Source organism: Odocoileus virginianus, chromosome 5 (genome assembly GCF_023699985.2).
Source record: "Odocoileus virginianus isolate 20LAN1187 ecotype Illinois chromosome 5, Ovbor_1.2, whole genome shotgun sequence".
Taxonomy (NCBI): Eukaryota; Metazoa; Chordata; class Mammalia; order Artiodactyla; family Cervidae; genus Odocoileus; species Odocoileus virginianus.
The window spans coordinates 73,297,270-73,319,790 of record NC_069678.1 but is presented as its reverse complement, the minus strand read 5'-3'; the positions used below and the strand labels follow the sequence as shown (position 1 = coordinate 73,319,790).

Sequence of the window (22,521 nt, the reverse complement as noted above, 5' to 3'; positions counted from 1 at the left end):
AGCAACTACCACATTCTTGGCTATGTAGCTTCCAAACCATAACTAGAAATTCTGAGAGTCACCCAGCATCCTTTTAATAAAATCTCTTTTCTGCTTAAATCAGCTAAAGAATGTGATAGTGTGGGGGGCAGGAACTACAGATTCCTACAGCATCAGTGCAAAGAAGGCAATGGCAACCCACTCCAGTACTCTTGCCTGGAAAATCCCATGGACGGAGGAGCCTGGTGGGCTGCAGTCCATGGGGTCCCAAAGAGTCAGACACAATTGAGAGACTTCTCTTTCACTTTTCACTTTCATGCATTGGAGAAGGAAATGGCACCCCACTCCAGTGTTCTTGCCTGGAGAATCCCAGGGACGGCGGAGCGTGGTCTATGGGGCCGCTCAGAGTCAGACACGACTGAAGTGACTTAGCAGCGGCACAGCATCAGTGAGACTCACAGGAGGTCAGCTGTTACAAGAGAAATGCTCCCTGCTTCTTTCAGGTGCAGCAGAAATGGCACTAAGATAACCTCAAGCATTTGAACACTTAGGAAAGTATGACTGACAGACGTCTGACAAAACTGATGGAACATTTAGGAGAAAATGACAATAGATAGACGAATACAAAACTAAGCAAACTTTTAAAACCATTTAAAAAAAGATTTCCCTATTTAACCCCAGGAAAACAAAACGTTATACCACAAAGAAAAAGTTTCCACAGTGCATAAAAAAGTGGACATCAGATGGCACTACAGAAACAATACTACCTTCATGACACCCCATCCCCTCTGGCTCTTTTAAAACCCAATCAGCAGGGGACCTCCCTGGTGGTCCAGCATCTAAGACCTCATCTTCCAATGCAGGGGGTACAGGTTTGATCCCTGGTCAGGGAGCTAAGATCCTACATGCCTCACAGCCAGAAAAACAAACCATAACACAGAAACAATATTGCAACAAATTCAATAAAGACTCTAAAAATAGTCTACACCAAAAAAAAAAATTTAGAAAAAACAAAAACAATCTGCAGACCTGTTTGTTCCTCACCCCCACTCCCCACTCCTGTGAAGTCTCTAGAAGTTCCCTTAACTCTTTGGATCATTCTTAGATCATAAAACATTTTCCAGACACTTTTAGTCCCGAGAACAGTCTCAGCTTAGTAATTAAGATGTCCCGTCCAGATTAATAATCTAAACCCTGAACTTCTTCATTTACAGCCAAGCTCCTCCCCTCGTCTTGCTTGGGCCTGTCTCGGCTGGGGGCCCTGAGCAAGGTAGAAGGGTAGTAAGGTAGCCTTCCTCTGTCTACTGAAATGGCAGGAAGGGGCTCGATTGCCGAGTACCCAAAGAGCTCTCTGGACATAGGTGTTCAGCGCCCACTTCTATGGGTTAGTGGGAGAGCACTCCACTGTCCCCATGGAACACCGCCAGTCTCATCTCTGCCTGGCAAGAAGCCCTCTCGGGCAGGGTGGGTCAGTCTGAAAAGGACCCCTGGAACACAGCCCTCTGCCCATCACAAGAACAGTGCAGCCTCCCCTTCATTCTGCTACTAGGCAGGGCCTCCAACCACAGATTTCATCTCCAACACTTTCGGGCATGGAGAAGCACACTGGTCCTCTAAGTGGGCCTCTCAGAGCCCTTCTTACCTGAGTTGTATATGGAGAAACTAACCCCCTCCCTGCCCACTTCTTCAAGGAAATATGCTCTCTCACATCTCAACCCTTTGACAGCCTCAAAGTGGGTGCCAGGGAAGAATCTCCAAACCAGAGTTAAGTTTAGGTACCTGAAGTCTTGCTCCAGAAGGTAGAAGTAGGCATTGATAATACCACTCTAGACAGCAGTATTATCAGTACTTACTATCTTGGGGTTCAGCCAAAACCAAGGGAGCAAAATCCCCACAGTGGTCTCCAGCTCCCCACAGTCCCACCTATGCACGGGCTGCCCCACTGCAACCAGACCTGCTGCAACCAGAGTGGGAAAGATGAGAACAGGGTGGAAGGGGTGATTCAAGAGAACTAAGTCCTCAGCTACCACACAAGAAGCCAGCAGACGGTGAGTACAGCTGATCCAAAAACATCAGCCTAGGCTACCATCAAAAATCCACAAACAATAAAGGCTGGAGTAAGTGTGGAGAGAAGGGAACCCTCCCACACTGACGGTGGGAATGTAAATTGTAGAACAGCATGAAAGTTCTTTAAGAAACTAAAAATAGAGCTACCTTATGACCCTGCAATCCCACTCCTGGAAAAACATGATCCAAAAAGATACATGCACCCCAGTGTTCATTGAAGCACTGTTACAACAGCTAAGACATGTTGTTGTTTGTTGTTGTTCAGTTGCTAAGCCATGTATGGCTCTTTGACCCTATGGATTGCAGCATACCAGTTTCCTCCATCCTTCATGATCTCCTGGAGTTTGCTCAAACTCATGTCCATTGAATAGGTGATGCTGTCTAACTATCTCAGCCTCTGCTTCCCTCTTCTCCTATTGCCCTCAAGCTTTCCCAGCATCAGGGTCTTTTCCAGTGAATCAGCTCTTCACACCAGGTAGCCGAAGTATTGGAGCTTCAGTTTCAGCACGAGCCCTTCCAATGAATATTCAGGTATAATCTCCTTTAGGATAGACTGGTTTGATCTCCTTGCAGTCCAAGGGGCTCTCAAGAGTCTTCTCCAGCACCACAATTTGAAAGAATCAGTTCTTCAGCACTCAGCCTTCTTTACGTCCAGCTCTCACATCATACAGAACCAACCTAAATGTCCATTGACAGAGGAATGAATAAAGAAGATGTGATACATATATACAATGGAACATTACTCCGTCATTAACAAGAATGAAATAATGTCACTTGCAGCAACACGGGTGGACCTAGAGATTGTCATACTGAATGAACTAAGTCAGACTGAGAAGGAGAAATACCGTATAACATCCTTTATATGTGGAATCTAAAAAGAAATGGTACAAATGAACTTACTTACAAAACAGAAAGAAACTCACAGACTTGGAGAACAAATTTATGGTTGATGGGGAAGGGGAGGGATACTATAAGGGATAGTTGGGGAGTTTTGGGTTGGACATGTACACAGTGCTATGTTTAAAATGGATAGACCAAGGACCTTTATAGAGTACATGGAACTCTGCTCAATGATGTGTGGCAGCTTGGATGGGAGGGGAGTTCAAGGGAGAATGGATAGTTTTGTATGTCTGGCTGAGTCCTTTCACTGTTCATCTGAAACTATCACAACATTGTTAATTGGCTACCCCCAATACAAAAGAAAAACTAGGGAAAAAAAGACTGAAGTTGGTGAGCCTCTAATTTGAGCCAAAGTCTCAGAGGAGTCTGAATTTAGTGGGAATATCATTATCAGTAAAAAAAAAAAAAAAAAAAAGGAAAGAAATAGCAGCCTAAGTCTCACTTAAAGGCTAAATAGAGCATACCAGTTAAGGCTTCACCTCTCACTGTTATGTAACCCTGAACAAATCACTCCCACCACTGGATCTGTTTCTTCATCTGCAAGTCAGGTAACAAAAGTAACTCCTTCACACGGTTGTTGGGAGAATTAAAGGAATAATGCTTGTAATGCACTCAGAGCATCACTGGACCATGGTAATAAGCACCATGTTTAGCTACTATTGTTTTTATTTTTGCAACCGAGACAAATGGAAGAAAATACTAGAAAATGAAAACTAAGTAAGTTAAAGTCAGGGTCCCTGTGGTGCAAGTTCAGGGAGCACTGTACACGTAAGATGGGGGTGAGTGGTGCCCCCTGGAGGTGGCCATTCCCGCAGCTCTGGAGGAAGGCAGCTGCCTTTCAGCAATGCAATGAGGAAGGCAAGGGACTGACTCCCTGTGGAGTCTGAGAGTATAAGATGGTTTAAAAACTATGTTAGTATTATTTTGCTGAAAATAATTCATTTTCAGAATATCAATAAAACAAGTTCCCCAAAATAATAAGAAGAAAAGCAATGAAGGAAATAAAGGAAAATCTTGGAATTAAGACTATATAAAATTTTTAGATTTTTGTTTCGAAATCATCATAAAAAAACTTGCCTAAACAACAAACTCATAAAAATATTAGCAACAAATATGAAGAAAATATTAACTTATTGAGCTAATTTATTGAGCACTTTAAAATATGTAAGGTTTTTAATTTTACAAATAAAATATTTAGACCCCAACATGGTTGCAACAACTTGCAAAAGAGGAGCTACTGACTGTAAATCAATACACAGTATATATTCCACTACACCAACAATCAAATAAATGTAAATGAAACTATAACCAGATGTTACTTCCACCTTCCAATTTGGAAATTACTTCCAAAACAATGGTGAAGATAAAGGGAAGTGACTTCTCTAAGACACTGCATGCAGTTGCGAAAATTCATGCCCCTTCAAAAGAGCTATTTGGTAATATGCGGGTCAAATATTACTAGCCTTTGACCCAGTCATTTTCAATTTGGGAATCTATCCTAAGAAAACAATCAGAGATGCAAATGAAGATTAATGCATAAAAATAGTAACTGCAGCATTATCTATACTAAGGGAAAAGGTGAAAAATTCTAAGCATCACGCACATGCAAGTAATATATATATATATATATATATATATATATATACACACATATATATGTATTTTTTTGTACCCACATCATCTATCTCTGAGAGGCTAAACAAAATTGGCAGGGGCGGGGGGGGGGGGGGGCGGGGGGGGCGGGGGGGGGGCGGGGGGGGGCGGGGGGGCGGGGGGGGGGGCGGGGGGGGGCGGGCGGCGGGTAGGGGGTATTACTAATTGTTTCCAGCAAAGGGAACTGGGGGTGGGGGGAGAAAAGGAAGGCTTTTCCTAAGAAACCTTTTTGGGTCTTCTGAGTTTTGAACTATTTTCATGTTGTGCCAACTCAAAATAATTTAAAAACTGTAATAAAATGGAATACATTTTTGAATGTTTACAAAGAATTTTAACAGCACGGGAAAGTTTTATTATGTTACTAATAGAATGTTAAGTTTAAAAATAAGTACCTAAGACTTTATATTCAGAATGATACCAATGATAATAAAAATATTAATATAGAGATAAGTATAGAAAAAAAAACTGAAAAGAAATATACTAAAACATAAATGGTGATCACTGCTCGGGGTGAGATTATTTTCATCTTTAAATGTTTTTAGGGACCTCCCTGGAAGTCCAGTGGTTAAGACTTCACGCTTCCAATGCAGGGGTGCAGGCTTGATCCCCGGTCCGGAAGCTAAGATCCTACATGCCTCCCAGCCAAAAAAAAAAAAAAAAAAAAACCAAAACATAAAAGGGAAGCAATAGTCTACCAAATTCAATAAAGATTTTTAAATGGTCCATGTAAAAAAAAAATCTTTAAAAAATGAAATAATGTTTTTTATGGCAGTCTAGTGGTAAAGAATCTACCTGCCAATGCAGGAGACACAGGAGACTGGGGTTCAATCCCTGGAGGGGGGAAGATTCCCTGGTGTAGGCAACAGCAACCCACTCCAGTATTCTTACTGGGAAATCCCAAGGACAGAGGAGCCTGGCAAGCTACAGTCCATGGAATCACAAAGAGTCAGATCCAATTGAGTGACTGAGCATATATGCATGCATCTTATAATTTCCAAATTTTCTACAATAAATATATACTTCTGACATAAGTGAGAAAAATAAAAATTATTAAATTACCTTTAAAAGGTATCTTTAAAGCTATATCTGTATCTTTACCACTTCAGCCACTTCCCAGAGAAGGATGAGGAGTAAGATCAAGTAACTGGTTGGAAGTCAATGAGAGCTGGACTGTAAAAAAAAAAAGGCAGAATGCCAAGGAATTGATGCTGTAGAACTGTGGTGCTGGAGAAGACTCCTGAGAGTCCCTTGGACAGCAAGGAGATCAAACCAGTCAATCTTAAGGGAAATCAATCCTGAACACTCACTGGGAGGACTGATGCTGAAGCTGAAACCAGTATTTTGGTCATCTGTTGCAAACAGCTGACTCATTGAAAAAGTCCCTGATGCTGGGAAAGATCGAGGACAGAAGCAGAAGGGACCAGCCATCAGAGGATGAGATGGCTGGATGGCATCACCGATGCAATGGACATGAAATTGGGCCAACTTCAGGAGACGGTGAGAGACAGAAAGGCCTGGGGTGCTGCAATCCATGGGGTTGAAAAGAGTCGGACCAGACTGGGCGACTGAACAACAACAACAGGAGTGATTCCTATCTAAACATCTATGCAAGGTGTCATCAGGGGGCCATGTGCATGATTCCAGCTTCAGAGGTGTACTTGCATGAACCATCTGCCCTCTCTGGACTGCTTCCTGGGGAATCAGCAGAACACACCCGCTACAGCCGGGCCATTCAAATGCTACTTTTCCAGGAAGGCTGCTCTGATCTCTCTTTTGTCAGTGCTAGCTCTCTGGGAGCCAGCAGACCCTAGGACTCACGTCTGCATCCGCAGTAGGAGCCAGGACTGGTAACCAACATGCTGGTCCCACCTCCAAGCTGTTATGTTCATCTGCCTGTCCTCTTGACTGGATGCTCTGAAAGCTGATGCCGAGCTTGGGTTATACCCACTTCTCCAGAGTCTAACAGAGAGCCTAGCATATGATAGGGTTCTAGGAAATGTTTGCTGAACAAATGGATAAATTAAAGAGTGATACTCTAGATTAGCATTGTCCAACCAAACTTTCTCTGGTGACGGAAATGTTCTATATTTGCTGTCCAATATGGTAGCCACTGGGCTTCCCAGGTAGCAAAAGCAGTAAAGAACCTGCCTGCCAATTCAGGAGACACAAGAGACGCGGGTGTGATTCCTGGGTGGGGAAGATTCCCTGGAGGAGGGCATGGTAACCCACTCTAGTATTCTTGCCTGGAGAAGTCCATGGACAGAGGAGTCTGGTAGGCTACAGTCCACGGAGTCACAAGGAGTCAGACACGACTAAGCATGGAGCACACACACATGGAGCCACTAGCCACATGGGAAGTGAAAGCCTCTGAGCACTGAAATGTTGCCAGTAGTCTCATTTATTTAATTGTAAATTAACTTAAATAGCCATAAATTCCTCCATAAGAATGCTTATATCACTGGATAATTATAAGTTTACAGAGATGATCCATTTTAAAAAAGAGAGATGACCCAACATCTTGTAGCACTCAAAAGATGGTCATGGCAGAATACTAGAAATGAGGGGGAAGAGAAGGAAGGTCCCCAACTGCCCCCAAGCCTGCACCTACCTGGCTGATATCACACAATGGGAACCTACTCGTCTCCATAGCTCCCTGGCCAACAGCTCTGCTGTATTCTGGGTACAAAGCAGCCAGAGTCATGGAGAGAATAAAAGACTGGGATGAGTGAGAAGGGAAGGGTGTGGGTCTGGGAGAGGAGAGACTCTGAAGGGGCTGCAAAAGGTAAACTCTGGCCTTTTTTATCGCCAAAGAGAAGAAGAGAGGGTATTCCCTCCAAGACAAAAGCTTATGCAAGCAGGGACTAGCAACAGGTGCAGGAAAAGAGCTGACAAAGGCATCCCCAACCCCAGGACTGGGTAACCCGTGTGGCTCCACCGCCAGTGTCCTGCAGAAGGCTGCTCTGCACACCCGTGTTCCTGCATGTCCTCAGATTCTCACACTAGCCTTGCAAGGCAAATATTTCCATCTTACAAGCTGGCAAACCAAGGTTCTGTGAGATCATCTGAGGCCGCAGGTCTCAGACTGTCTGGAGCTCACAAGTCTGCTGAGGACAGTGAGCCAGGTAATGACGTGGTGAAGTCACACAGATGAGGACTGGAGACCTGGCCAGGCTGGGAGGGAACCTGCACACACTGTCGTCTTGCCCTGCTGACTTTGAGCTCATTGCAGGTAAGGGCTCTCTGTGTTAATCATGATGGTGTCCCAGGGCCCAACTCAACACCTGGGACATAGTAGCCATTCAATATACTAAGGAAGAGACAAAGCAACAACCAAACCCAGATACAGCCCATCTGTTTTCAGGATACTTTCTCACGTGTGTGGGTGCTCAGTCGCTCAGTTGTAACTGACTCCTTGTGACCCCATGGACTGTAGCCCGCCAGGGTCCTCTGTCCATGGGATTCTCCAAGCAAGAATGCTGGAGTGAGTTGCCATGCCCTCCTCCAGGGGATCTTCCCAACCCAGGGATCAAACCCGAGTATCCTCCATCTCCTGCACTGGCAGGCAGATTCTTTGCCACCAAGCCACCTGGATGAAGCCAATACTTCATCCCCTGTGCTCCTGATAATTGGCCAGGCAGAGCTCACTGTCCAAGGCTCAGACACACAGAGCCACTCTGGGTTGCTGTCCTGAAAATCTGCTTGGGGAATTGCCCAGGAAGCCACATGTTGACTGCAGAAGGACAGATTAATTCCTCTGGGGACCTGCATTCATTCTCTTCTCTGGTCCACACTCCTCCTGCAAGTTGGAGATGCAGTTATTACAGACCCTGCTTCACAGAGCTCACAGTCTCATTGGGGAGGAAGCATCCATAAAAGCTGACTATTCAATGGGAGAAAAGTGACAAAGGGCAGCAGAAGATGAAGGATAGAAACTAATTCTGGCTGGAGGAGAGGTAGTTTCTCAACCGTGATGAATGGGGAAGATTGGACCCAAGGCATTCGAGTTTAGAGGACCTGGGGGAAGGTCCAGAGAGGAGGCAAGGTGTGAGAAAGGTCAAGGTCTTGGAGTCAGGCCTGCAGCTACCACCCAACAACCCTAGAATTTTGGGCAGGTCATTCAGCCTTAGTTTTTCTCATCTGTAAAATGGGGGTGATGATACCTCACAAGGAGTAAGTGGCTTCGCAGAATATCTGCTCAAGCAGGGCCCAACAAATTGAAGCCTCCTCAGGGCTGAAGAGCCCCACTGGTGTGGGGATGTGGGAGGAGAAAAGGAGCACCTTCTTAAGTGTAGGAGGCAGAAGCAAGGGAATTCAGCTGGATATTAGAGTTTGAAGGCAACTCCCAACCCAACTAACCAGGGACAGGAGGAGGGAAGTCTGTACCTCCTGACCCAACCCAGAAACACTCCTGCCAGACACCAGAGTCACTGCAGCTTGAATGAATGTCCTGGACTGACCCCAGGACTGGGACTTGTCAGATAATTGTGCTGATGCAGCCCACGCCCACCTGGGCAAGGGAGGTGGACAGTTCCTAACCTTCCTCCAACCCTAAGTGAAGTCAAGATGCCAGCAAGTCAGATCTGTGTCCTCCAGCACTGAGATGAGGACCTCAGTCTCTGAAACCCTGAAGTCCTTGTTCTTTAATTTTTCCAAATAAATAAATAAAAAGAAAGAACAAAATCAGGACTTACTGGCAGTCTAGTGGCTAGGCTAAGACTCTGAGCTCCCAATGCAGGGGGCCTGGTTTCAATCCCTGGTCAGAGAACTAGATCCTGCAACTAAGACCCAGCACAGTAAAATAAGTAGATGAATAAAATATTAAAAAAAAAAAAAAAGAACGAAACACCAAAAAAAGGGGTGGGGTACTGCGACATAGAGGAGAATCACCATCAGACCAATTCAGGCTTGGGGACCTAGACCCAGCTCGGCCACTCAGTAAAAGCAGTAGTGACAGCTCACCTTTGTCACATACCTACTATGTGCCTGCCCCTGAGCCAGGCGCTCTAGAGACTCCTCACTTAATCCTCACCTTAATCCCCTCATCAACTCTATGAGACAGACTTTACCTCCATTTTACAAATGAAGAAAATGGAGGTTCAGAGTCCAGTGAACTTGCCCAAGATCCAGCAAATGGCATAGTTGGGGTCTGAACTCAGTTCTGACTCCAAAACCCATGTGACCACCTTTGCGCAAGTCATATGACCTCTCTGAACCTTAGTCTTCCTATCTGTTCATAGGGGGATGAAATGAATAACGATTTGGGCAGAGCTCTACAGTTTACAAGCTCAAACCACGACAGCACCCAGAGAAGAGCCAGAAAGCCAACACAACCCCTGGGGTCCGTCTAAGCCTGTCCTGGAGTGGGGATCAGGGTATATGCAGCCATCTCCACCCCAGCAGGGTAACTGAGAGCTGGCTCCTGGTTCTTATTTCCAAGGTTCTTCTTCATCTTAGAGAAATCTGGGTCAGATGTGTTGCAACCACCAATAACTGCTCTTTAAACCACAGGATGAGACACTCTTGAAAGCACCTGAGACTCTGCCTAGAAGGGAGGGCAGGTGTGTGGCAGAGAGTGCCTACAATCCAGGCCAGTCACTCCAGGACAGCATTTGGCCCTTGCTCCTCCACCTGACACCACTCCGCCTGGCCACAGCCTAGAAGGGTCTGTGATTATGGGAGCCAACTCCTCCCAGAAACAAGAAGAAAGGCGGGCCCAGACAGAGGAGATGACTTGCCCAACGAATGTGACCCAGATGAGAGGGGCAGACCTCACGGTGAAAAGCCCCAAGACAGTGTGGAAAGAAAACAGGGCTGTTTCTGTATGTGAGAACTCCTTGCACACCTACTGGAGTCTTGCATGTGCTGAACGCTTACTATATATTCAATCTTGTCAGAAAAACAGACATCAAACTTCTCCTTTCACGGTGACAAGCTCCTTGAGGGCAGAGACTGGACTGGACTCCATTCCCAAACTTCCTTGATACCCAGTTTGATCTGGGCCCTGTGCTAGGCACAGGGGTGCAGGAATAATGAGACTCTGCCCTGTCCTCAAGGACACATTAAGTAAATGGAAAATTGCCACAGGACATGTCCTGTGCTACAGATGAAGGAAGGATAAGGGTTGTGGGTGCCAGAGGCCTAGCATCACCAGGCTGTGGGAGAACAGAAAGGCTTCCAGAAAGAGGTGGCATCTGAGCTGGATCTTAAGATTAAGTAGGAGTCAGACCGGTGAAAAGGAAGGGAAGGAAGGCCCTTCCAGGAGATTTTGTTTATCAAACGTTTGCATAACAGCAATAACAATAATAATTCCAACATTAATTGAGCATCTGACCATGTGCCAGTCTCTGTATTTAAGCACTTATATAAGTATTAACTCATTTCATCCACATAAAAATCTTTTGAGATCATTACAACTACTATTCCTGTTTTACAGATAAGAATATTGAGGCCCAAAGAGCTTAATAACTTGCCCAAGATCCCCAAGTTGGTACCTAGAACCAGAATTCAAACCTAGTGGTCTGTTTCCACATTACAGCCCCAACCAGCACCCTATATCCTTCTCAGATACATATTTTGCGAGACAAAGTACTAGATATAAGGCTACAAAGATAGATATTTGAACATTAACTATTTTATGTTCTAAAAATGATTTAAAGAGGCACGCAAATGAATAAAAATAAGCTCACAGTGTGTAAGGACAGAAGGACACATAAAGAGAAAATTCCAGGTTCGAAGCTGCATATGGAAAAGTTTGATACCGCTGAAGGACAAGCAAATAAGACATTAGGAAGAGAAGGTAAACTTTCCTGGTGGTCTGGTGGTTAAGAATTTGCCTTCCAATGCAGGGGATGCAAGTTCAATCCCTGGTGGGGGACCTAAGGTCCCACATGCCTCAGAGCAACTAAGCATGAGAATTATAACTGCTGAGCTCCCGGACCACAGCTAGAGAGTCTGTGAGCCACAACAAAAGACTCCACTGATGCAATGAAGCAACGAAGACCCAATGCAGCCAAATTAATTAATTTTAAAATAAATAAATTCATTTCCTTTAAAAAAAAAAAAAAAGGAAGAGATGGAACTGGATTGGCCAGAAGGCTTTGAACGCCAGACCAAGGTGCTCAGATTTTTCCCTCAGTCAACTAGCTGCTAATCTACAAGCCAAGATATAATTTCAGGGGAGAGCTTGAAAGCATGTGCCAAAGACTATCTCTAGAACAAACCGATATCACTACAGATATGTGAGTGATTGATAAAATACAAATCTCTTTAAAATAGCCCTTAAAACTAGTAACCTCCAGGTATCTTCTCCATCAGTAGATAAAAAATATAACAGCTATCACAGAGGATAGATTTTTGTCCTTATGTTTAGAAAACTTGGGATACCCTGCTGTCAGGGGTGGGAAGTAACAAGAAGACTTAAAGCAAGGAACTCTTTAGGGATTGAAGGTCTGGGAATTTTGCCCTCCACCCATGCCTATACCTCCACCTCTCCAGGCTGGAAATCAACCATCTGCAGTCCCAAAGATGAGCCGAGCCCAGCCAAAGCTCCAATGCAGAGACATTCTCACAAAGAGAGCTACGTAAGTACAAATGACTGTTTGATCAATCATTTGGCCTCAGCGTGGGATTTGGTTAGAATTAAAGCCATCTGGTTGGGAGGGGGCGGAGACAAGCAGGCGGGAAAATGACCCACCCCCTCCCCCCAAAAAGCATTGCTAAAATATAACAGGGGAAAAACAGTAAAGTCTCTGCTGTTATTTCAGCCTAAGCCACTTAATCCTTCAGCACATAAAGCAACTTATTTTATGACCTTTTCCCTTTAAAAAGTAAATCAGAAGACGCTGCCTTGAATTCAGATATCTCTGAAACACACTACTCATCCCTCCCAGTGAAATATCCTGTTTCATAAACCTTCTTCGAGATACTTGAAACTGTAGATCACTAAATGCCTAGCTTTAGGCATCTGACATTCCAGAGAATTAATATTTAAACTTATTATAGGAAAAAAGAATTGAGTTTGGTTGAAGCATGAAATATTTAATAGTGTCTCCAAATTAGAAACCCTATTTTGTTTCGCGTTGGAAATGCCAACGTTATTACCTGGGCTTTGCACTCAAATAAGATAAAATGCACGGGCGGTCTTGAGATTAAACACACAATTACGGCCGTTTTCTCCAGAGAGAAGGGGAGCGAGACAGGTTTGGGGAGTGGAAGCGATTGGGTTTCATTTTTACGATACACTTAAAATTATATTATCATTCTCTGCCTGGAGGGTTGGACTTGAGATGGTTGAAGCTACTTAACCACTGCAAACTGTGTCAAGATCGGTGAATCCACAGAGCCCTACTCACAGGCTGGTGAAGCGGTCTATGTCTTGGAACGGGCCCGCTGCTGGGCAAAACCCCGGGAACTTTCTCTACTCACTAGGACAAAAGTATTAAGTGGTTTGGGATAAAAATTAAGCTTCAATTGACACAGTGGATCCTGGCAGCCTCTGCCGGCACGTGTAATTTATTTACAGGGTTGGAAAGTCGGCAAAATACATCATCAACTCTTATACAAACTTCTATTAGGTATTAAATACCCAAGCCTCAGAGAAGTAATTCATATAGTCCAACAACGTTCCAAAATAAACCCAATCTCCAGCCCTCCGGAGAGCTTAAAACAGCAAATGGGATCTGTGTTTTTAAAGCCGAGTTTATAATACTCCCTGGTTTCTTGCTAAAGCTTTGCCATCAAACCTATTACTTAAAAACAAAAGCAACAACATCTAAAAAAGTAATCCAGTTGCTAAAAAAGACATAAATAGGAAGAGGCTGGGCCACAAGGCAACCAGGCCATCCTTGACACCTCTTCCGGCTCTCGCTTTCAGACCCAGGGTCAACATCTAAAGGCAAAGGAGCTTTGGGCAAGCCTAAAGCCTCCTACAATTTCCACTTCAGAAAAAATATGACCCCTTGAGAATGTCCACGTTCACATACATTCTCACAAACACACACACACCCCCGTGCAACGCCACAGACCCAAGCCAGCAGTGGGACCTCTTCCTTCCAGAGAGGGGCATTTGACTCATTCATCATTTGACACAAAAGACCCATTTCCCACAAACTCTACTTCACTCTGATCCCTGGCCTGCTCTCCCCCACAAGCCTTTCTTCATCCCACCAGGCGTTTAATAAGAAATAATTAGTTAATAGATCTCCAGCCATCATGCCCAGTGAAGCATGCATTCTACACCCCAAGTGTAGTGGGATCATGAGGAATTCTCTTCAAACAGAAGTCTTCATTACCAGCAGAAGGGAGATCACAGCCAGGGCTCGGGCAACAGAGCTCCCACTGTATGACAGGCTCAAATGGGGACGTGAACCTGCAGTAACCAGTGGGGTGTGTGTACGCTGCTTCTCAGAGGGGTCTGCTTCCAGGGGCCCTCCAGTCTCAGGCTCCTTGCCTGAGGACCCCCCATGTCACAACTGGGAACCACTGTCCTTCCCCCATTTCTGCAGCAGAGAGTAGTGGGGAGAGCCCCAGTGAAGGCAGAGTCTCCCCTTAAATTCACACCTCAGCCTGTGAGCTGACACCGCAGTCTGCCCGAGGGACTGGTTGTCTGGTCCTGACTGTGGCCTTCCACTACTGTCCCCCAGGGTTCGGAGACACATGCGAGAGCCACCGTGACTCTTAGCCGCTGCATGGGTTTTAAAAGCTGTAGTTGAGAGCTCTGTGCTCTAGAGTAGCAGTCCCCAACCATTTTGGCATCAGGGACCTGTAGAAGATGATTTTTCCATGGACCAGGAGAAGTGCGTGTGGTTTGGCAACGATTCAAGCACATTACATTATTGTGCACATTATTTCTATTATTATTACATCAACTCCACCTCAGATTATCAGGTGTTAGATCCCAGAGGTTGAGGACCCCTGCTTTAGGGGGAAAGCACTGGCTTTGCTGTCAGATAGAGCTGGATTCAAATCCCAAGCTCTACTATCTACTTTCTGTACAGTGAGTCACTGCAAATTAAATATGGAGCTCATTGTTTAGACAAATTGCTCAACTTTTCCAAGCTTCATTTCCCTGATCTGTAAATTCAGAATAATGCCTCCTTTTCTCACAGGGTTATTGGGCTCTACTAAATGCAATGACAGCTACAAACTGCTAGACCTGGCACAGAATAGGTGCTCAATAAAGTTTAGTTGACATCTCTTCCTCTTCCGGTTCCTTCTGTAGTCAGCTTCAGGAATCAAGAGTTCCAAGAGGTCAAGTCGAGAACCAGACCTTTTTCTGTACCCTATATCCTTCCCAACTGCCCCAGCCAAGTTCATGTGGAATCCTGGAGCAACGGAGCAGGAAGGGACTATAGGTCATCCCAACCAAGTGCTTCCCATTTCACAGATGGGGAAACCAAGGCTCAGAGCCAAGGGCTGGGCCCACATGCATTGAGTCTGTACAATGGTGCATGTGTTTGCTCCAGACAGGGCCAACCATAACCACCAAAAAAATTCAGGCCATACAGGAAATGCATTATTCAGTGAACGGACTGAAGGCTCCTCTCAGTGCGTCTGACTCAAATGCTGACTTTAAAAACACAGCTCGTAATGCTAACACAATCCGCCTCGACCCACCGGAAACCTTCTGAAGGAATAACCCTTTAGAGTTAAGGGGACGACGGAGAAAAGAAGAAAACAGATGCTTCAAGGGACTTGAAACTAAAAGACCACTGGGTCAGGGTTGCATTTTTTCCACCCCATCCCACCCCAGGTCTCTGTTTTCTTTCAGTTTCTTATAAGGCTTTAGGACACCAAAGCAGCCACAAAACTTACCTCCCTCCCCCTTCTTTTCTGCTTCCCTTAACTCAGTAACTCAGCTATCAGTCCCGGACTTTGCTTCTAATGCTGAAAACAATTTTTTTTTTTTCATTGTAAACTATTAAGTCGGGCAGTGGCTGTTGATAAACAAGAAGTCCATTTTTAAACTGCTAGACTCATTAGCACAGGGAAGGCGAGCAGCACAAATATTTCAGGAGTTTGCTCTTTTTTCCTGGCCCTGGTATCACAGCTGGGCTTTCTGCATGTTGCCGTTGAATTTTTCAAAGCCCAGGGCAGAATTTGTTTCATTTCTTCTCCCCCTTGAACTTAATGTCTTTGTTTCTTTAAACACAGAAATAAACTACCCCCTACCAGAAGAAACAACACAAAAGTCTTCAGGTCCAAATTAACTACAACTAAAATCTGTATTGGGAAAAAAATTAGCAAACCACACATTCTAATTTAACTTTGAATATAATCATGGATATAAGGTGAAGTTGTTGAAGTACTACTGTATCAGCCTCAAAACAGAGAATTATTTTCTAGGAAAATTGAAAGAAGGGAAATTATCTTCCCTACGCAAAAGTCCCAGTTAGTGACTGGTCCATTTACAAATAAAGTTGGTATTTATTTGTTTGGTTTTTTTTCCTATTCCTATCCAAAAAAGGATGGAAAACCCCATTCCAAACTTTAGTTTCTCCCCTTTTCTAGGATGGTTGCCAAACTCCACAAAATAAAACCGAAGAAAATGATGATAATTATGCAACATTCAGAACAAAGAACATAAGAATATATTTTTTTAAATGATTCATTGTGCACTTATGCCTGTAATGGGATTTTAACGCACTGTAAAAATAAGTGTGCTGGCTCACTTAGCTTCTCACGCAACTGTAACGCAGAGAGATGAAGAACTTAAAGATGGGGTGAGTTTTGGTTTTTTTCTGAAGGAGGAGATGTGTGAAGGAAAACCATGGTATATAAAGAAACATGTTTTTTAATCAGAGGTGGCGCAACACAGCCTATCGATATAATTCCACAGCTAAGAGTCCTGAGACCTCAGCCCAGCTGAGCACTATATGTAAACGAGGCAGCAATAAGGAAGCCTAAGTTACGATCTCATGCACTGGTTCCCTTTCCATTTTGCACTCCAGGTCTCAGTCGCTTCTACAGAGCTTGGGAGGCAGAAAGGGAAGAGAAATTCTAACCACCCAAGATTCTTTGGGAAGCTTTGGGAATTGTATTTCCGCTACATGTCTATAAAAGATTTGTCGGATACATAATTCTTATGACTGTAGACGCAACATGTTCCTATCTTATTTGTGTACCCACACACATACATGTTTCTCTTTGTCTCACTGAGCCTGACATTTGGCCAGCAGGTTTTTCTCCCCCTTATTTGAAACCTCAAGCACTGAAGAAATTTGGATCTGATTATTTCCGGATCACAGGACCAGCACTTTAAAATGGATGAAATGCAAGCAAATTGCCCACTAGAGCCGGAGGGGGTAAATGCTTTCAAAATAACTCATACCTTTCTATTATGGATGCGCTGGCCTCTCCAAAACCTCCCCAGAACATCACAGTGGCTTCTGATTCAAATGAAGAAACTCTACGAGGTAATGCCAACCAAAACCGTCATGTCTTACTCTCCACCTCCAGTCCTTAATGCGCCTGCACACAACCTACAACTGCATTCCTTCTTTGTTTTCATTTTTAAAGAAAAAATACATATACTTTTTCTTTCAGTTATAAGATTGACTACTTTGGGAATTTTTAGCCACAGTATGATGGCTGTTGACAAACAACAGGGTCCACATTTGTCAAGATCATCAGCCTCCTTTTTATTTGCTAGGATGTGTCCAGTCTCAGCACACAGTGAAAAGGGTCCAGTGAGTTGCTGAGAATTAAATAGTAAGCTCATTATCTGGTTTGGTCTGAGAGCAGCAATTCTGGTCAAACAGAATCATTTGGTAAACTAAGAAGTTTTCTAAAGATGGCACAGATACTCGTTACCAAATTCCGAAGATTCGAGACAGAAGAAATACCAACAGCAAAAATAGTTTAAATTCTCTGGGAACGTTTGGGAAGCCGTCATGAACGCCAGCTCTCGGCCACCAACACACACACATAGAAGGCACTAGTTGTGGAATGGGAAGCCTTAGAAACTGCCACTTACTGTCTGTAGCCTTAAGCACATCCTTGAACCTTAATGTCTTCATCTATAAAATGGGAATCACAGTAGTAAGAGCCAGGATCTGCCTGCAGATACAAACTGCAAAGAGCTTTTACATCTGTCCCCTCGGAACAGCCCACGAGGAAGGCAGAGCTCAGCTGGCGTGAAGGCTGATGAAAGAACGTGTGCAGGACACACGCTGAAAACCGTAGAGCACCGTGCAGAGAACGAGCTTCGCCGAGGCAGCGCCACAAAGCGGACCACCGCCATAAAGTCCAGATGTTTACCTTCTTTCCTTGTCAGAACTTCCACAAGCAGAGTGTTGGGTGTTTAATAAAAAGAAAGAAAAAGCGCAGCATCTGGTAATTTGGCCTTTTCAGCTGTTTGGAATCTGGATAAACGGGATTCTGCCATAAACAGATTGTGATTCTTATTGTAAATGATGACAATGTTAGTCCATGACGTTGCACCATCCCCAGTGCCTCCTAACTCCAGATCTGAAAATCCAGAGGACCCTGACATTTATGGATAAGCTGCTGGGTTTGAGAGCTCACGCCCCGCCTCAGTTTAGGGTCTGTCCGGGAAACAAGAAGGCAGAGCATCTGAAACCTGATTCCAAACCAAGCAATAGTGTCGTCTCTCCCGTCACCGGGCAGCACTGGCCACAAAAGACCTGAAGCTTGGCTCCTCTCAGCTTCCTCTGGCTAGGACACCAGTTAAAAGTCGTGAAAGTCAACAATTAAAAAACAACAAACCTTTCTCCCTTCTCGCCCCACCCTCTTTGTCTCAAATACAGCTGACCATAACGGTGCCCTACACGAATTAATAAATGTGAACCCTTCTTCCTTTTTAGTTTATATTCTTACAACTGTTTCATTTTCCCTTGGGAAGGAAGCATCATTACCTCTCATGCAAATGAAAAACCAGCGGTTGAGAAGGTTAAACACATCACAAGAGCCGTCTCCAAAATAACCAGGCACTGAGGTGGCCCTTTGACACCATAGATCACTAGTACTCTCCTCAGTATTTCTGTCTCACGGTAGATTTACAAATGAGGAAACTAAGGCTCAGAGAAGGAAATAACTTCCCCCAGTTCCACAGATCCTAGGTGGCAGGGTCTTACAATTTCCAGCACGGTCAATAAATATTTTTCAGTTGGTATTCTTGTCTTCTGTTTCCAGTAAGCCTGAGACTTGGAGCTAGACACCAAATATTCAAAGGGTTATGAGGTCTAGGGAGTATCTGGGTAGGAATGGGGGCAGCAAGAAGGTTTCTTTTATGGCCTCTTTGAGAAGGTTGCCCAGCTCTGATTTTCTCTCAGGCCACTGTGCAGCTTGACTACAGGGAAAAAATTTGCCTAGAAAGACAGAAGCCAAGTTGGAAGCCACTTCAAGCCTAGGTCCATAACCTAGGGGCTGGACAGAGACCCCCACCCAGCAGGCCTCAGTTTCCTCATCTTTCAAATGGGTATGACAAATCTGACCCCACCATCCTCACTGGAGGCTATGAAGAAAACAGAAGCCTCTTACAAAAAGCTTAATCAGAAAAAAAAAAGCTTAATCAGTATAACCATCTTAAGGTACAAAGAAAGAGGTGCTTCCCCCCATTCTTTTACCCATCTCTGCCCTTTCCAAACACAATCCTGATTTAAAGATCTCATATTTTAGACATTGGGGGCATACAGATAAAAATAATTGGGGTTTAGGAGAATGGACGTCAGAAGATTGTACACAACTAATGCATACACATGAAAGGTCTCTAACCACAACTTTGGACGTCAGAAAGTTGTACACAACGAATGCATCCACATGAAAGGTCTCTAACCAGAGCTTGGAACAAAGGCTATGTTTGGGAGAGCAATTTATTAGGTCTGCAGAGAACTGAGATCTTCAGTTGACAGCTGTTTTTTTAAAAACACAAAATGTTGCAAGAGGGTATCTATTTAAGGGAGGATTGTCTACAGGAGGGGGGCAAGTGAGGGAGCGAGCTCGGGGTTGCAAATATTACTCATGTCTTGCTGCACAGCCCTCCTCTCTTCCTAGTAAAAGGGAACCTCATGTGTGTATTCCAACAATAATACATTAAAGGGTTTTCCTCTATATCCTTTAAAAATGACCTCTATCTCTTGGAGAAGAGACTGAATTTAAAACAACAGACAAGAAATAGTGCTCTCCTACAAAGTCAGGTATTTTCATTAAAAAGCAGAAAGTATTTATATTTATTTCACTTTACCAGTCTTTGAATTAGAGAGGTTTTATTTTTTTACCCTAAAGGAGCTCTCATCCCTAAAAGTAAGCCACCCTACCATTTCTAAGTTGCCAATTGATGCTAAAGTAATGATGCCTATAAGAGCCATAAAACAAACTTTTTGTCTTCCTTAAGAATCAACTAGAAATAGAACCAAGAGGTCCCAAACAATGAAATAATGAAAAACCAAAGCTTTGCTTTTTCCCAGTGAAAAAAAGTAGATGAGGGGAAAGATATAGTGCCTCAACAATTTCCCCAATTTCTGGTTAATTATCTGTCAGTGTGAAACTTATAAATAATGGCTCAATAATCATTAACTGTGATGAGAAGAACGTGTTCATGAGAATCCAGCCTCATCACTGACTTTGACCCATTAATTATACTGGAGCCTGCACCTTATACCCACCAGCCTCATTGGGTACAGGAAGGGTATTACAAACTAACTTTTGACCAAAGACTATGCCTCTGAAGCATCAAGTACATAACAGCCATTGTTAAAGTCAGGACTTCACTCAGGCGAGACTACAGATTCATAAAATTTTCCATCAGGAATCCAGAAATCATCTGGTATAATTAATTCCTTACTTGACAGATCGGGAAACTGAGGTCCCAACAGGGGAGGGGTCTGGCTGAAGGCTTCTGGTTTTTGTTACTGAGGAAGACTGGAATACTTCAAAGTATGCTGTTAGCAGGTTCAGAGACAGACATACTCGAGTTGCTACTCATCCTAATTTATAATAAGGTTTTGACAAATTTCACACAACTTTTATCAGAAACATACAGAAGCAAAATTATGTAATCTGAGCTTTCTAAACACACATTCCCCACCCCCCACCCCCCCCAAATAGGCTTACTGAGTTTAAATTAGGTGCTTCCTAAACAGTCACCGTTTCAGAATGACAAGCGAGTCCCAAACAACTTGCGAGAAAACTGACGAACTCTGGAGAAAGTTCTACCAAGTGCTTGGGAAGATTCCTACAAAGGCCTGCGGTGGAATCAGACGACCCGAATCTCCCCACGCCGATGGCCAAGCACGACGGCGGGGCCATACTCACCCTTCCCGGCGGCAGCGGCGGAGGCCTTGGACGGACCGTAGTCTCGGGGACTCCGAGGCCGAAGGAGGTCGTGGGCGCGCGGTGGCGCGGGAGGCCGGGGCAGCAAGTCACGCGGACCCCCATCCCCGCAGCCCCCGCCGCTCACGGTGACCCTGAAGGCCATGTGCGGGCCGAGGCCAGCGGGCCCCCGGCCGGGACCTGGAGCGCCGGGGGCCTCCTTCGGCCTCTTCTCTGAGTGCGCCTCCGCCACTTCGCAGTGCATGGCGCCGGGGCGGGGCGCACTGCTGGGGGTCGCGCCGGGCTTCTGCGGAGGGGAGAAAGCACAGGCGCGTCAGAATGAGCGGAGCTATCCCCTTCTGGTCCAGGGGATGATGTTTGAGCAGGTCACCATCCCTCCGTTTATTCCTCCTCAGCGCCACCACACTCACCCTAACGTGACAAACCTACCTGATCCGCGGAAAAGTCCCCTCCAGGGCGCAGGAACATCTAGCGTGTCCTTCCCTGACTCGTGGAGGGCCCAGCTACCCAATCTGCCCCCCTCCAGTCCTCTTTGGACGAATGGGGAAACTGAGGCCTGGAGAAGTGAGAGCGCCTGTGCACGTCACCCAGTGGGACACGCAGCTGACGGCAGAGATTCCCGGAGCAGGGTACTGGCAGAGCCGCGGAGACTGCTCAGAATGGGTCACGGGCTGCACACCTCGCCTCGTGGGCGCTCTGGGATCCGGCTGAGCACAGGGACAGCTGACTACTCACCCGCAGGCCCGCGGGCAGACCCTCTGAGATACCATCACCACACAAGCTGCGAAAATGGGAGTCGGAGGGTGTGTGCTCACTCCCGCAACGTGAACCCCTACACGCACCGAGACGCACACCCCCACGCGCAGCGGAGAAAACGAACCGATCGCGCGTGCAAACCTGCAAAAAGTCGACAACCCATGCACGCCCGCTCTCACGCACACCAAACACACCCCGCAAGTGCACACTCGGGGACAAGACGTGCCATACATTCTATCTTCATGCACCAGCTCAGACTCTCAGCAACACTAGTAGCTAAACAGTCTCACGCTCACCATGCGCGCGCGCTGGGTGCCCCTCCACAGAGCCTTGGGCCTTCCATCATCCCTCCTGGAAAACGGACCCGGGCCCCAAACTCTCCTTTCCCCTCGTGCTCCCCGCGCGATCCCAAAACTCCCCAGTTCACCGTTCCTGGGACACCAGCCTTGGCTGTCGGCCGGGCGCCCTCCTCTTTCCCGGGCCGCGGGCCGCACCCCCTCTCACCTCGCCCCCACTCACCTCGCAGCGGCTGCCGCAGCTCGCTCGCGGGGCCCACGGCTCGGCGCGCCTCCACTGGCGCGGCAGCCCCCGCAGCCGCAGCGGCCAGCGGGGAGGCATCCCGGGGTGGGGGCGGGGCCTCGGCCTGCCTGACAGCCTCTCCAGCCACTAACTCGCTGCGGCCGCCTCGCCGAAGCCAATCGCGGCGCGAGGGCGGGGCCTCCGCGGCTGCGGGCCAGGGCCAGCCGCGCGCTAGGCAGGCTGGAGGGTTTGACAGGCGGCGGCCGGCGGCGCTGGGTGCTGCCCGGGCCCCCCTCCGCCCGCTGCCGATGGGGGATGGCCCGCGGGGCGGCGCCGCGGGCTGCAGAGCCTGGGCTC

The 22,521-nt window shown here is 45.9% G+C and overlaps 1 protein-coding gene across 1 annotated transcript in view; it reads right to left on the bottom strand.

Moving 5' to 3' along the window:
* The window catches only part of GLIS1 (GLIS family zinc finger 1), a 239,582-nt gene extending 217,333 nt beyond the window's left edge, over positions 1-22,249 (bottom strand). Inside the window, 2 exon segments of the mRNA XM_020871407.2 lie at positions 20,872-21,175; positions 22,165-22,249. Of these exon segments, the coding sequence (XP_020727066.2) occupies positions 20,872-21,133 (262 nt within the window). The 5' untranslated portion in view covers positions 21,134-21,175; positions 22,165-22,249.
* Between the last annotated feature and the right edge of the window lie 272 nt (positions 22,250-22,521).